Source organism: Xyrauchen texanus, chromosome 9 (assembly GCF_025860055.1).
Source record: "Xyrauchen texanus isolate HMW12.3.18 chromosome 9, RBS_HiC_50CHRs, whole genome shotgun sequence".
In the NCBI taxonomy this organism is placed as follows: domain Eukaryota; kingdom Metazoa; phylum Chordata; class Actinopteri; order Cypriniformes; family Catostomidae; genus Xyrauchen; species Xyrauchen texanus.
This window is the reverse complement of record NC_068284.1, coordinates 10,920,861-10,936,626: the sequence shown is the minus strand read 5'-3', so window position 1 is coordinate 10,936,626 and position 15,766 is coordinate 10,920,861. Positions and strand designations below refer to the sequence as shown.

At 37.1% G+C, this 15,766-nt stretch overlaps 1 protein-coding gene across 1 annotated transcript in view; it reads right to left on the bottom strand.

Moving 5' to 3' along the window:
• Positions 1-2,643: 2,643 nt before the first annotated feature.
• Positions 2,644-15,766, bottom strand: part of kmt2cb (lysine (K)-specific methyltransferase 2Cb) — a 145,879-nt gene continuing 132,756 nt past the window's right edge. The window contains exons 58-61 of the mRNA XM_052133538.1: positions 10,037-10,153; positions 9,849-9,922; positions 5,649-5,757; positions 2,644-4,599 (exon numbers count right to left, since the gene is read on the bottom strand). Coding sequence (XP_051989498.1) covers positions 4,507-4,599; positions 5,649-5,757; positions 9,849-9,922; positions 10,037-10,153 — 393 coding nt within the window. The 3' untranslated portion in view covers positions 2,644-4,506. The remainder of the gene's footprint in view (positions 4,600-5,648; positions 5,758-9,848; positions 9,923-10,036; positions 10,154-15,766) is intronic.

Below are 15,766 nucleotides of genomic sequence, written 5' to 3'. Positions count from 1 at the left end.
TGGCCACCACAGAGTCCTGACATTAACCCCATTGAAAGTCTTTGGGATGTGCTGGAGAAGACTTTACGGAGTGGTTCGACTCTCCGTCATCAATATAAGATCTCAGCCAAAAATGTATTCAACTCTGGATGAAAATAAATGTGGTGACGTAGAAGATTGTCCAAACAATGCCACAACGAATGCGCACCATAATCAAAGCTAATGGTGGTCCAACTAAATATTAGAGTATGTGACTTTTTTTGGCCAGGCAGTGTAAAAACCTGTGTAGCTAATCAGAAAAATAAGTAAATAATGCTTAAAATTGAAGATACCTACAAGATAAATATTGCCTTTATAACATAAAACAATGGCTCGTAAATTGAAAAAAATGTGTTGGTATTACTTAAGATCACAAGCTGAAAACATGTAAAGTCTAATATGTCAAGCAAAACTTTGAGTTCAAAATACTCAAAAAGATCTGATGCAAATAGTTGCCATTATATATATATATATATATACACACACACACTCTTACCTAAAGGATTATTAGGAACACCATACTAATACTGTGTTTGACCCCCTTTCGCCTTCAGAACTGCCTTAATTCTACGTGGCATTGATTCAATGAAAGCATTCTTTAGAAATGTTGGCCCATATTGATAGGATAGCATCTTGCAGTTGATGGAGATTTGTGGGATGCACATCCAGGGCACGAAGCTCCCGTTCCATCACATCCCAAAGATGCTCTATTGGGTTGAGATCTGGTGACTGTGGCCATTTTAGTACAGTGAACTCATTGTCATGTTCAAGAAACCAATTTGAAATGAATCGAGCTTTGTGACATGGTGCATTATCCTGCTGGAAGTAGCCATCAGAGGATGGTTACATGGTGGCCATAAAGGGATGGACATGGTCAGAAACAATGCTCAGGTAGGCCGTGGCATTTAAACGATGCCCAACTGGCACTAAGGGGCCTAAAGTGTGCCAAGAAAACATCCCCCACACCATTACACCACCACCACCAGCCTGCACAGTGGTAACAAGGCATGATGGATCCATGTCTCATTCTGTTTACGCCAAATTCTGACTCTACCATCTGAATGTCTCAACAGAAATCGAGACTCATCAGACCAGGCAACATTTTTCCAGTCTTCAACTGTCCAATTTTGGTGAGCTCTTGCAAATTGTAGCCTCTTTATCCTATTTGTAGTGGAGATGAGTAGTACCCAGTGGGGTCTTCTGCTGTTGTAGCCCATCCGCCTCAAGGTTGTGCGTGTTGTGGCTTCACAAATGCTTTGCTGCATACCTCGGTTGTAACGAGTGGTTATTTCAGGCAAAGTTGCTCTTCTATCAGCTTGAATCAGTCGGCCCATTCTCCTCTGACCTCTAGCATCAACAAGGCATTTTCAGCCCACAGGACTGCCGCATACTGGATGTTTTTCCTTTTCACACCATTCTTTGTAAACCCTAGAAATGGTTGTGCGTGAAAATCCCAGTAACTGAGCAGATTGTGAAATACTCAGACCGGCCCGTCTGGCACCAACAACCATGCCACGCTCAAAATTGCTTAAATCACCTTTCTTTCCCATTCTGACATTCAGTTTGGAGTTCAGGAGATTGTCTTGACCAGGACCACACCCTAAATGCATTGAAGCAACTGCCATGTGATTGGTTGATTAGATAATTGCATTAATGAGAAATTGAACAGGTGTTCCTAATAATCCTTTAGGTGAGTGTATATATATATATATATATATATATATATATATATATATATATATATATATATATATATACAGTATATATATATATTTGCAATAAAACAAGCCCAATATATTTACACTGGTGCACATCTTAATCAATAATAATAAAAAAATACAAATAAAGCATTTTTCAAAATAAAAAAATTATTTGTAACAAAACAAGCACGTCTAATATATATATGAACATCAATATGAATAAGGTAGTATTTGGCCAATCATTCCGATATTTCTCTATATTTACACATTATTTACAGATGCATTTCTACAAATACCATGAATTTTTGAGTAATGAATATCAAGACGTGTTCTTAGGTTTACTCCTTAGGTTACTTTGATCTGAACCAAACATGCCTTCTAATAAAAACGTCAAAATATAGAAAGAAAAAATGTAATAAATACATGAATTAAACGGTCTTGATGTTCTAAAGAGGTTTTCTCTGTTGGTTGTTGGTTATACCACCTAACTTTGATTTGGTAGACACAACTAATATATTTAAAACATTTGAAAACAAAACGGTATGAATTAAGAAAATGAAGTTAAATTGTTTTAAGAAATTATTATACAATTCTAAATTACTCTAAACTATTATTTCCATCATTTCGGTCAGATCATGTTCATCATAGTAGAGGTGTATTTACTTAATTGTTTTGTGTGAACTGCATTTTTAAATATATTATTAGATCCTGACCAAAAAAAGAAAATACATACAAAAAGAGCGTAATGTCATTGATCTACATCATGGATAAATCACCATGCTCTGAAACAACAATTGGTCATTTCTTCTGAAATATATTAATGCTATTAAATCTTGGGCTTTTGGTTGATCTATACCTACAAAAATATATATCAGCAAATAAATAAATCAAATAAAAAAAGTGTAAAAATTAGTTGTGCATCCATTAATGATGTAAAATATTTTATTATTTTTTTTTGTAAATGTAAATTCAGTTCCTCAAATACCAAACCCTATATCGCTCTGTGTACTTCAAAAAAGCTTTAGTTTCAAAAAACAATTTAGACTACTATACAGAGCAAAAAGAAAAACACACTAGGAAATCGATGTATTTTACAAGACAAGTAAAATATCCATGAAACAATTTTGTTACAGCTGTTCATTGAGAAAAAATATATACAACTGACTCTTGAAAAAAATTCATGCCCAGAACAATACAAATTCTAAACTGTCCATTTTTTTTCAACTTGAAATTGTGCACACAGAAAACTCCCAAATTGAAATTACAAGGCATGTGAAATGTGAAAAACTGTTTTTGGCTACAAAATGAATAACGCTCTCTTACAGATGCTTCACTTCAATTCATAAAACTAATACAAGCGTATGCTTCATATGTACATATTGTTTAGAGTTACACCTCTTACTAACAATTCATAATGTCTTCAATATCCAAAATATCCTACCGATTACTTCTGTTTCGGAGAAAGTTCTTGCGCAATGATGTTGCTTGTTTACGAAATCCAAACGACACCCAACAGAAATAAAATGAGTGTCTTCTATTTGTGCCTATTCAGGTTAAGCTTGTGATTTAATATTCGGTTTGTGAGGTTTAAAGTTCATTTCACAGTTTTCCCTACATCTATAATCCAACCTGATTTACTAGAATGTCACTTAGATTTAATTCTCTGGCGAAAGTGTCACCGTTATTCGTAAAGTGGAATAAAATGAAATGAAAACCAACAAAATGGTCTGCGATAATGTATAAAGCACAAAGTCACTACAAAACCACATTCTAAGCACAGAGAAAGTACCTTTCTTGTGAATTATTACAAAAATTACCACCGTAATTCTGTACAATATCATAATTACACGTGTCATCTGGTATCATGGTGTGTCTGTTAAATAATTTCGAAGAGAAAAAGAAAGAAGAAAAAAGCAAAACAAAATGAGCACATCTAAAATATCTGAACATCAATATGAATAAGGTAGTGAATAAGGTAGTATTTGGTCAATCATTCCGATATTTCTCTATATTTACATGTTATTTACAGATGTAACAGAATCTCAAACTGCGTGCTAGGATCGCAGTCGGGCATCCTTTTTGATCGGCGTAAAACCGTTTGAAAAAATATGCCCACTCATTCACTCACACAGTAATAAATACAAAACACCTTTATTTTTTTACACTAGACAATGAGAGATAGCTAGGATAAAACTGACTCATGGAATCAAGTAATTTTGAGTTTTTATGTGTGTTTGTTTTCTTTTGTATTTCTTTTTTTTCTTCTTTTTTTGTGCAACATTATTTTTCCCTTTTGCGGAAGTCAATTCCGTACATTCTCCATTCAGTGATGTTCTACATTGATTACTACGGTAAAGTCTCTACTGATCATGTCATACAGATGGGCCTGCCCCCTCTTTCAACCTATAAGGCATACCGGCACAGTGCTTCCTCCCATTCGCTTTCCTCATTCGCTGGTGAAATCTGCCCCACGAAACACGCACTCAAGTGGACATACACTCACAAACACACACACAAACTTATGGCACATGCACATAACGGAACCTTTCCCTTTCAAGTCGAGAAAATGAAACGAATGGCTCACACACACGCTGTATTCTTGCGTTGTGTTTTTCCTCTTAATTTTGCACATAAAAAATGATCGTCCATTAATACCAGGATTGGCTGTTAGTTGCTTTCCTCGAGTAACTTCAAAGTTTACAGAGCCTGTGTCTTCCTCTGGAAAATTGGCACCTGAAAGTTGTGGGATAGAGATGTTGTTTTGATTTTTGAACGAGTGAACTCCTGTTCAGTTGATCCACTTGCGGCAGTTGGCGGCTCCACAGTGACACGGGATCTTGCTCTGATCTTCCACCAAGGCGAGCTTGTAATCGTAGCAGAGCTAAAACACAAAGTCATTCAAAGATGGTTTCAAAAACTGGGGGTAAATGTTAAATTGATGGAACTCGTATCCAGTGTTGGGAATCACTACAAATTCCTTCACTTTAAAATTGTAATCAGATTACTTTAAGGATTACTTTCTTTTTAATAAGTAATCACTTTACTAATGACTTATAAATAACCTTCTAGAACACTTCAAAGAAAATCTTTAGTTTTTCTGTTCTATAAAATTCAAAATAATGTCTATATTTCCTCTTTATTAACCCTTCAGTTGTCACAAAACACAAACAGATATACATATTAAAGCAATTCTCTTATTTAAAGATAATTTTTCTGGACTTCTCCAGGGCTGCGTTTCCCAAAACCATCTAAGTAGATCATAAAAACCATTGGCGCCAATTGTCTCCAAGATCAAACTTCCAATGCTCTTTGGAAGCGCAGCCCACGACATTTTCAATAACGGTGGGAATAAAAAACAGGGATCAAACCTTAAAGCATTTTTCCAAATACATTTCCCAATAAATTCTACAAATACTCCAGATATAAATATAATATATTGTAATCAGGGAAGAAAGTGACAATAATTTACTTACTTTGCTCAAATGGATACACAGAGTTGCGAATAATGCCACGGAAATCCAAACTCGGTAACGTGAACTTTTAGCTTAAAATACACTATTCTCCCACAATCTTGTGCGCAGCGTCTGTTGTGAGACAGCTCATGCAATCGGACATGGTCTATGTATCACATTGGTATTATAATAAGAGTAATCGATATTAAATTCCATAATCGATGCATAAAAATGTCTTTCACTGGAAAAATAGTCAGCAATATTCCAGAACATGTGGGAACCCTGTAAATGTATTGTACATACAGTATATATTTTTATTTCTGACATATTTAACCCAAGTAAAGTTTTTAAAAGTAAATAACTGAATTGAAAGTCAGTAACTGTAATCTGATTACAAAAATGTGAAATGTAATGTGCTGAAATAATTTTTGTCCTAAAAGTAATTAGATTACACCCAACACTGCTCATATCGTCTTACCTCCTCTCCCCGTTCAATCCTGCGAGCGGCACTAATGATCATCTTGTAGCCCCGCTCAAATGTCACAACCTCAGCCACACAATTTGGTGAGCATGAATGATTGATGTACCTATGGGATAAATGAAATTAAACTGAATAACAACTTAATTTGCCCCTACTGTATATCCTAACCCACGACCTTTTAAAAACACTATGAATTTAACTTGCATGAAAATGTACTGTGCAAACACATACAGTTGAAGTCAGAAGTTTACATATGCCAAATACATTTAAAAATGTAATCGTTTTGCCTTTAATTTCCATCATTGTTCATCAAGATCACAAATTCTGGCATGCTAATAGTTCCTATAATATCAAAATCCACAAAAGGACTTTATTTGGCTCCTAAACTATGGAATAGTCTCCCTAACACTGTTCGGGATTCAGACACACTCCCTCAGTTTAAGTCTAGACTAAAGTCTCATCTATTTACCCAGGCATACACCTAATTTATCCATCAACTCACAATTAGGCTGCTTTAGTTAGGTCTACCAGAACCAGAAACATCTATCGTGATCTATAACTGCATAAAATTGAATGACATCTATGCTAACATTATTCTATTTGTTTCCATTTCTCAACCTCGGGATTCATATTACATGTTACAAGAGCTGGCCAGCTATGTATCTCTGAGTGATGACGACTAAATGCAGCCGGTGCTAGCCAGACATTACTTCAGTCTTTTACGATGGACTTCAGAGTATGAACTGATACCAACTCCAACTGTAAGACATTGGATACTTCATATGCCACAGCTTGAACTTTGGATTTAGGATGGACCCCACCGAACCTCACCGGAATGACCTGCCGGTTGAACTGCGATGCACCTCATGGATCTCTGCATCACCTTTGTCTATTGATGGACTACACTCTTTAAATGGAATACATAGTCTATCAATTAACTGCCAACAAAAGCCTTCATCAGCCAACTAACAAAGGACAATGCATCTATGTGAACTTCTGCAGTTAATCCAGGATGAACTTCAAAGACATTAGTCATTAATCTTACTAATCTTATTTTTTTTTTATATAAACTCTGGACCTTAAGACTTACTTAGTTTACTAATTTTAAACCAAGACCTGCACTGCACATAAATAACTAATATTGGCATTATATTCATGCTGGTTAGCCAGAGGGGAACTGGCCCCCACAGTGAGTCTGGTTTCTCCCAAGGTTATTTTATTCCATTAACCAAAATCTTATGGAGTTTTGTGTTCCTTGTTACACTCGCCTACAGCTTGCTTACAGGGGTTCTAAATACAATTATTATTTATTAAATAGTTATATACAATTTATAATCATATTTAATCAAACTACACAATGATCACTCAAAGACTTTATAGACATTACAGTTTCATTTTTTTTTTGTTAATGCATGGTTTTCTGTAAAACTGCTTCGCAACGATTTGTGTTGTGAAAAGCCAAGCGCTATACAAATAAAAATGCAGACTTTTTTATCATGTTTTGGATAATCTTCCAAAAGATTCTCACAATAAGTTGCTGGAATTTTGGCCCATTCAACCAGACAAAACTGCTATAACTGAGTCAGGTTTGTAGGCCTCCTAGCTTGCACATTATTTTTCAGTTGTACCCAAAAATCTGCCCAATCTGATTGAGGTCAGGGCTTTGTGATGGCCACTCCAATACCTTGACATTGTTGTCCTTAAGCCATTTTACCACAACTTTGGAGGTATGCTTGGGGTCATTGTCCATTTGGAAGAACCATTTGCAACCAACTTTAACTTCCTGGCTGATGTCTTGAGCTGTTGCTTCAATATATACACATAATTTTCTTTCCTCATGATGCCATCTATTTTGTGCACCAGTCCCTCCTGCAGCAAAGTACCCCCACACCACGATGCTGCCACCCCCATGCTTCACGGTTAAGATGGTGTTCTTTGTTTGCAAGCCTCACCCTTTTCCCTCCAAACATAATGATGGTCATTATGGTCAAACTGTTCAATTTTTATTTCATCAGACCAGAGGATATTTCTCCAAAAAGTAAGATCTTTGTCCACATGTGCACTTGCAAACTGTAGTATGACTTTTTTATGGAGATTCTGGAGCAGTGGCTTCTTCCTTACTGAGCAGCCTTTCAGGTTATGTTGATATGTGACTTGTTTTACTGTGGATATAGATACTTGTCTACCTGTTTCCTCCAGCATCTTCACAAGGTTCTTTGCTGTCATTCTACGATCAATTTGCACTTTTCGCACCAAACTATGTTCATCTCTAGGAGACAGAATGTGTCTCCTTCCTGAGCGATATGATGGCTGCGTGGTCCCATGGTGTTTATACTTGTGTACTTTTGTTTGTACAGATGAAAGTGGTACATTTGGAAATTGCTTCCAAGGATGAACCAGACTTGTGGAGGTCCACAACAATTTTTCTGAGGTCTTGGCTGATTTCTTTTGATTTTCCCCAAGTTTGATGTTAGGCCTTAAATTAAATCCACAGGTACACCTCCAATTGACTCCAAATAGCCAATCAGAAACTAATTGGCTGATTGCCTAAAGGCTTGACATAATTTTCTGGAATTCTCCAAGCTGATTAAAGGCACAGTTAACTTGGTATATGCAAACTTCTGACCCACTGGATTTGTGATATAGTCAATTAAATGTGAAACAATCTGTCTGTAAACAATTTCTGTTAAAAATTACTTGTGTCATGCACAAAGTAGATGTCCTAAACGACTTGCCAAAACTATAGTTTGCTAATATGAAATCTGTGGAGTGGTTAAAAATGTGTTTTAATGACTTCAATTGTGGATAATTGTTGCATAACAAAACATCAAGGTTTATGTTAAAACTTACATGAATGTTTGACTGAATGTGTATATTTTATGCACCCTCAAACAGACATTAAAGCACCCTCGATTAAATAACATTGGAGCTTCAATAGCCATGTTTACATGCAACCAAATAATCAGTTTATAATCTGACTGATAGCTAAATCAGATTGAAAAGCCTTCATATAAACACAAAAATGACTAGATTGAGCTGGATCCAAATGAAATTTCCATCCGATTGTAGGGGGTGTTGTAAACCTAAAATAATTAGTTTAATAATTAGACAAATATTAGCCATATAAATGTTTGAATCAGACTACTTTCTCAGTCAGAAAATAGCCTTAAAGTTTTTCTTGAATGATCAAGAAAGAAGAAGCTCCGTTCCGCTGCCAATATTGCTTAGTGATTTTTGTGTAGCATCCTGTCCACAACTGTTGCTTAAAGTCCTTATTATTTTTTTCCATTCAACATTTGTAAACTCCTTTAAGGACAACTTTCACCCACCTGTCTTTACTTCGTACTTGAATCCAGAGATGCCTGGGATTATATTAGAGGAATGGGCATGAGGCAAGTCAGACAAGGTATATTAGACGCTGCTTCTAATTGATTGTTTGCCTAGTACAGTGAGTAACATAAGAAGAAAGCTTTTCTGGTATATTTTTTAGATATCTAAAAAAAAAAAGCAAAAATGGCAATTAAGGACTTTGGTGCCATTCTCACTTTCTCAGCATTTCTCCGCTTCTTCAGAAGACAACAACTGACGCTCTTCGCAAGTTTTGTTCGGAATACATGCAATGCACATGTAAATGAATATTTGTATCAGATTGCAATGTTTAGGGGACATATAAAATGTACATTCGGAATCTGCAATCAGATTGAATTTATTCAGATTGCCGAACATTAGTGCATGTAAACATAGCCACTGCATCTTCACTATAACTTCTAGAGGACCATCAATACATTTAGAAGCACACCAGAGGTTTTGATCTAGAATTGGGCCTGATTGAAGGTGGTTGCTTATTGGCCCAAGTGAAAAATCCCAATACCCAAATCTCAATGATATTCTATTGAATAGATATGGCTTGAGGCCCTGAAAATGTATAGTCTGGCCAAATCCCTAACCCTATCAATGAGCAATTGTAATAGAGATACTTGCATTTGAAAACACCACTAATTATAGCATTACATAAAACTTAAACATCTAGTAAGCATAAAAAGCAACACTGAATCAAAATTCACACTAGTCTGTAGATGCTCTGAATTGTGCAAAATGCAGAAATGAGAATATTCCAGATTTGACAGAACCCATAATGAATTGTCTAGTCTAGTACACATTTGAAAGTTGATGTGACAACCTGAGTTCATTTCTTACCGTGCAGGGCTTCCAGAGCGAGTTGCATCGATAACGTGCTCACCGTTGATGCGGAACATGTATGCGGGCCGGTTCTGTTGGAGAAATCCACACAGATTTAAACAAATGGATGTAGACAGCAAGTCAAGGTAACATTAGAATAGAGTGAATAGTACTGCGTATAAAGGCAGTGGTTCAGTGAGCTTTACCTTAGTTTTGTACTGCAGCTCTCTCCTCATGGCCACCTCAGTGCGCAGAATATCCCCCATGTATTCAATCACCATTGTCTGCTTCTCAATGTCGCGTGCTGCAAAGAGCCCAAGACCCTGTAGACATACAATGCATTAGACATGCAGCGACATTCAAGGCTTTATACATCTCACACACACGCTAGCGAGTTGCAATATTTTAAATAATGTTCTTGGAGTGGATGGCATGATCAAATCTTGTTTCAAGATACGAGACATTTTAAATGACAGAAATGGCATATATTACAATATAGTTATTTTTGTTGGAAATTAAACATGTTTTAAACACAAAAATGTTTTATATCACATGAAAACGTGGTAATGCATATTATTGGATAATAGTTAGATAATAGGTACTTCACTACTTTTCATATTGATGGATGCAATATGACACCATCACTTGGATCCAAAAAAAAAAAATTATTCATAAATAGGAATACAAAATGAAGACAGCTACTCAGGCTTAAAAATGTATCCAAAAAGAATCTCGAGGAGAGGCGCTCATTGCCACATGGGGTTACTCTCAAAACATCAAATGCCAGTTGATAGCAAAGGAGCAAGGCTCTCAATCTCCAATGCAGAGTGTTTATTTCATAGGTAACAAAACATTAAAAAGACAACACGTATCGGGAGACTAGCTGCCTTCATCAGGGCATGAGAATACAGATAAACCAGTTCCTTATTTAAGTGATACTTAATTGGCAGTAGCCAATGAGCTTCAGTCATTGATTAATAATTCAAATTAGTGCGATTCGTCGCACAACAGTGAGTATATCAATAACCACATAATACAATGATCAATCAACAACAATATATATTTACAAAAACACTATTAAAAATACTATTTACACACTTAGCAAATGTCATACACTCAAAAAAAAAAAAAAAACATTTTTGTCTGTTGGACATACAAAACGATGCAAATAATCTGAAATAATCAAGGAAAGGGGCATAGTTGTGTTTTGCACAGTCCACGATAATGCCAGTAACATGAACTTAGCCATGGAGCTATGTGAAATGTTTCCCAAAGATCTGGGTTGCACCGGGCACACCCTACAACTAGCAATAAAAACTGGCTTAGTCTTACCTGACGTTGCGAAGGCTATTGATGCAGCAAGGAGATTTGTCGGCCACTTTCGCCACTCAGCGTTGGCCACTTGTGCCCTGAAGAATTGTCAGGAACAACTTGGCATAAGAGCCTACAAACTCCAGACTGACTGTACGGTCCGATGGAAATTCATATTCGTAATGCTCCAGCGGCTGTTCGAGCAAAGGATTGCGGTGCAATCTGTGCTCGCAGATGAAACAGTCACCAAACCAGCCGTCCAAAAGTCACTTGCAATGAGAGCATCACAGTGGGAGCTGCTGGAACAGCTGATTCCAGTGCTGCAACCTTTGGACAAGGCCACTGAAATAATGTGTGGTGAGTTGCATGTGGAGCTGTCTTTCATCTTTCCAGTCATTTTCAACATGATTAGCACCACTCTGCATGTCGAAGCATCTGACCTGACAGCTGTACGTGCCTTTAAGAACACGGTTCGACAGCATTTGGAAACACGGTTCAAACTGGAGTCCGACGATCTGACAGAATCCATCTCCACAGTGGCCTGTATGCTCGATCCCCGGTTTAAACATCTTAATTTCATCCCAGAGAGTAAAAGAGACTCCGCCCACTGCTACCTGAACAGCCTGCTCCAGGATGAGGGAGAGCCGCTTGCAGAAAAAGGTGGGTCTGCTGAATTAATCTGCGCTAGCATTATTGATTTAAAATGCTGATCTGTTGTTGTGGTTAATAATACGCGCAGATGTGGTGAAGTTATAGCCTAAATAATTTTCATCCTATGTGAGGATGTACACAGCGAGGACACAGTTGATAACGAAGGTGAGCCAGTAACTGGGAAAAAGGCCCAACTTGAGCAAGATTTTGAGCAGCTTTTTGGGCCGCACTATCACAGTGGGCGGAAACTGGGACATCACTACACAGCAGCCTAAGAAGTCCGTGAATATTTTTTAACAACACCACATATTCCCACCATGGAAAACCCGCTGCAGTGGTGGGCCCGCAACCAGGACAAATTACCCTGTTTGGCCAAGCTTTGAAAAAGCTACTTGGCTGTCCCAGCTACCAGCACCCCAAGCGAGATAATTATTTCAACCTCCCTCCAGCCCATGTCGATGCCCTCATCTTCTTACATGCAAACCAGGATCGAAAAGCAAAAACTGTGACTGAGCAGGACTGTGACAGTGAGTAGACTTACAGCCTAGATCTTGCGTGAGTGTCATTAATATGTTATGCCGACATGCATGAATTTTTATTTTGCACTAAAATGGGAGTTAGCATTATTGCTGCATTGTTATCATTAAGTTGCAGCATGTTATGAGCTGTCTGTCAGCATCTGTATAATATTTTGCTAATAAATTGCAAATTGTGGCATGTTGCAAGCGTTCCCATCTCTTGTGTTTTTATTAATGACGTCATCAGCGATTAGTCAACGTCAACTCGACTTTAATCACAATCTAAGGTCGTTCAACCCCTATCCTATGGTGGTACACTATAAAGATACAGGACATGGTAGTGCTGAATCTCTTAAAGTGAGTGTAATTGATGTTGTGAAGGAAAATAGATGGGGGGGTAGATAGATTAAAATATTTACTACAAAGGGTCCACTCATTACATGCCGCCGATTTTTAAAAAATTCAGTGGAATCAATCCCTGTTCATATTGTGTGTGCTCTATCATCTTGGGTAATTATGTGAGTTTTAACTTGTTTGTCTCGTCTTATCTATTTAGACAAAAAAAAATTTTTTTTGCAGGCATACAAGATTTTACCTTTTTTTGTTTTTGTAAATTTATATTGTTTATATTTTATCAATCAACGATCATTGTATTATGTGGTTATTGATATACTCACTGTTTCACAACTAATTGAACTCATTTGAATGATTGATCAATGACTGAAGCTCATTGGCTACTGCCAGTTGAGTATAACTTAAATTAGGAACTGGTGTATTTGTATTCTCATGCCCTGATGAAGGCAGCTTGCTGCTGATATACCTTGGCTTTTCCATGTTTTGTTGCCAATTAAATAAACACTACATTGTAGATTGAGTGCATTGCTCTTTTGCTATCAACTGGCATTTGATGTTATGATTACTCATAATAAATTAGTAAATCTGGTATTATTACAAAAACAGCTTTTTAAAAGAATTAAAAAGAGAAGATACAAAACAGTAAAACGAACATTCTAAAAAATAATTTCCAAATTTTAATCCTGAATGGATGAGCCAAATTCAAGACATTGTTAGTCTAAAACACAACTGTAGAAAATCCTAATGACTTTGCAATAATTTCAGCTGCACCCACTACCTGCAGCTGTTAGACATTGCCACTAATTAGATGGCAGACTTGAGAGTGAGAATGTTTGAGCATTGCAGAAGCTCTTTGTCCATTTGTCCAATTGAGGTGGTGGTGGTGTAGTGGTCTAATGCACGTAACTGGTAAACTGGTAATCAGAAAGTCGCTGGTTCGATCCCCACAGCCACCACCATTGTGTCCTTGAGCAAGGCACTTAACTCTAGATTGCTCCGGGGGGATTGTCCCTGTAATAAGTGCATTTTTTGGATAAAAGCATCTGCCAAATGCGTAAATGTAAATGTAAATGTAAATCTAGTGAGACCTTCATTGTTGATGTCTTGTTGTGTGAATGAAATACAAGCAACATTAATGGCACCAACTTCAACAACAAACAACTGACAACTAATTAAGCTCTCTGAAGGATTTTAGACCATGTTTTAATAGACACCCGATTGTGCTGGCCAGCTATCCCCCATATTAATGCATCCAATATTTTACATGGCCTTTTGATCCAAAACTGAGCCAATACAATGGATGGTCTGAAAACTTTCAGAGGAGATGAGGAAGTTAATGCAGATTTTGCAGGAGTTAAATGAAGTAGTATATCGGCTGGCTCTTGCTTTTCTCACTAAACACCAGAAGTAATAGCTACCTAGTTCAGAGATTCTTTTGCAACAATCCTCAGCACATCAACCCTCAATCACCGCCTTTGCTTAAGTGGATTCCCTTTCCAGATGCTTGTGCATTAGTAGCATCATATGATGGCATTACATATCATGTCTATGTTGGTCTATGGACACATGCGTTAGATGAACATCTTTAGCTGCTAACTACAGTGACTAAATTATATATCAGATATATCTCGGTGAACACACAGCACCCAAAGTACATGTATACTTTTACAGTTATTTAATGTATATTTATATATTTTTTTATTATCCAAAGCAACTTTTAAAAATGCAAACATAAGATATTAATCACTAGAACATCAATAGCTCATATACAACTTTCTAAATTGCACAGCAAGGCTATATGGACTGTGTGCTGATTGCTTACTATCAGGCTTGGGCCGCCGACTACAGTGACTAAATGAGATATCAGATATGTCTCAGTGATTTAACTGTTGTATGCCTGCATGGTTTTAAAGAGCTCTGTAGGGAACTGAAAGTGACACTGGATTAGCTGTGGCTCTTTTAGATGACCACATTAGATGACTTCCATTTGGCAGGGTTGCCAATAGAACTGACTTCAGAGAGCCATTTTTCATTAAGATGCTCTTGAGGCAACGTCCCACTAGCTGACTTAAAACAGCTACATTTTTGTCTGTGGTTTCACCAAAACTCGCCCTCTTCAGTCTGAGATCTGTCACACTCAACGATTAAGAATGGAAAAGGGGTGACAAATTAAACAACTGCCCCCTGAGATTTCTCTACGATTCTGGTGTCAAAATAAGAACAGGAGCACCACACAAACAAACAAAATTGGTTCAATTGTCTTTATCTAAACCGATTACAGGAATTGTTGGAGTGATGGGAGCCAGGTGGTAGGATGCTGGTCAGTCGTCCTCTAGCACCAGAAGTGTCCTGTTGGCTTTATGATTACCTTTGACCCTTATCTGATGACCAACTGAGACTTAGAGGTTCCAAATAATCAATGTTATGACTCTAGATCAACAGTTCATCATGCTTGGAATGTTTCCATAAATATCTGTATAGTTAACCTATCAGAAAAGATGATGATGATTTGCCTATAATTACTGTTGTTTCGGTAATCTGAGTTAGTTCAAGGTTAGACCCTCAGTTAGTTTTCTGTTTCTGTCTTCTGCTTTTGGAAATAAGGCAGCCCTCTACATTGCGAGTAACTCAAATTTCGCACTATGCAACCAAAATAACTCTGTTATTAGCCACTGGCAAGTAAATATTAACATTTCACTAGATAGAGTTGTGTAGTTTCAAAGCCCCGAGTCCCTTTTACTAAATAAAAAGCAGTTGATTAAGCTGGATTCAACCTCATCTTTCCCTGCATGATGTCTCATGCGCACATGAAAAAATATTGTGTCTCGTCCAGTTGAACTCCGAGCATCTCAGGGAACATCACTTTGACATGTCGTCAAAAGTCTGGCGAGTAAAAGCAAAAATGTACTAGCCAATGAGGATTCTTTCTCCAACATGATCGTAGAGGGTTGTAAGGAGAACTTTGTCTTCAGTAAAACTATCAACTGACTGAAACTCATCTTTGACTCCTGGTCTCTCTAATGGGTATACCTGAATTACCTTATAGTTCCTCCAAGGCTTTTCATAGAAAGTATGTTTTTTTTTGTGCAGATTCAGTGAGAA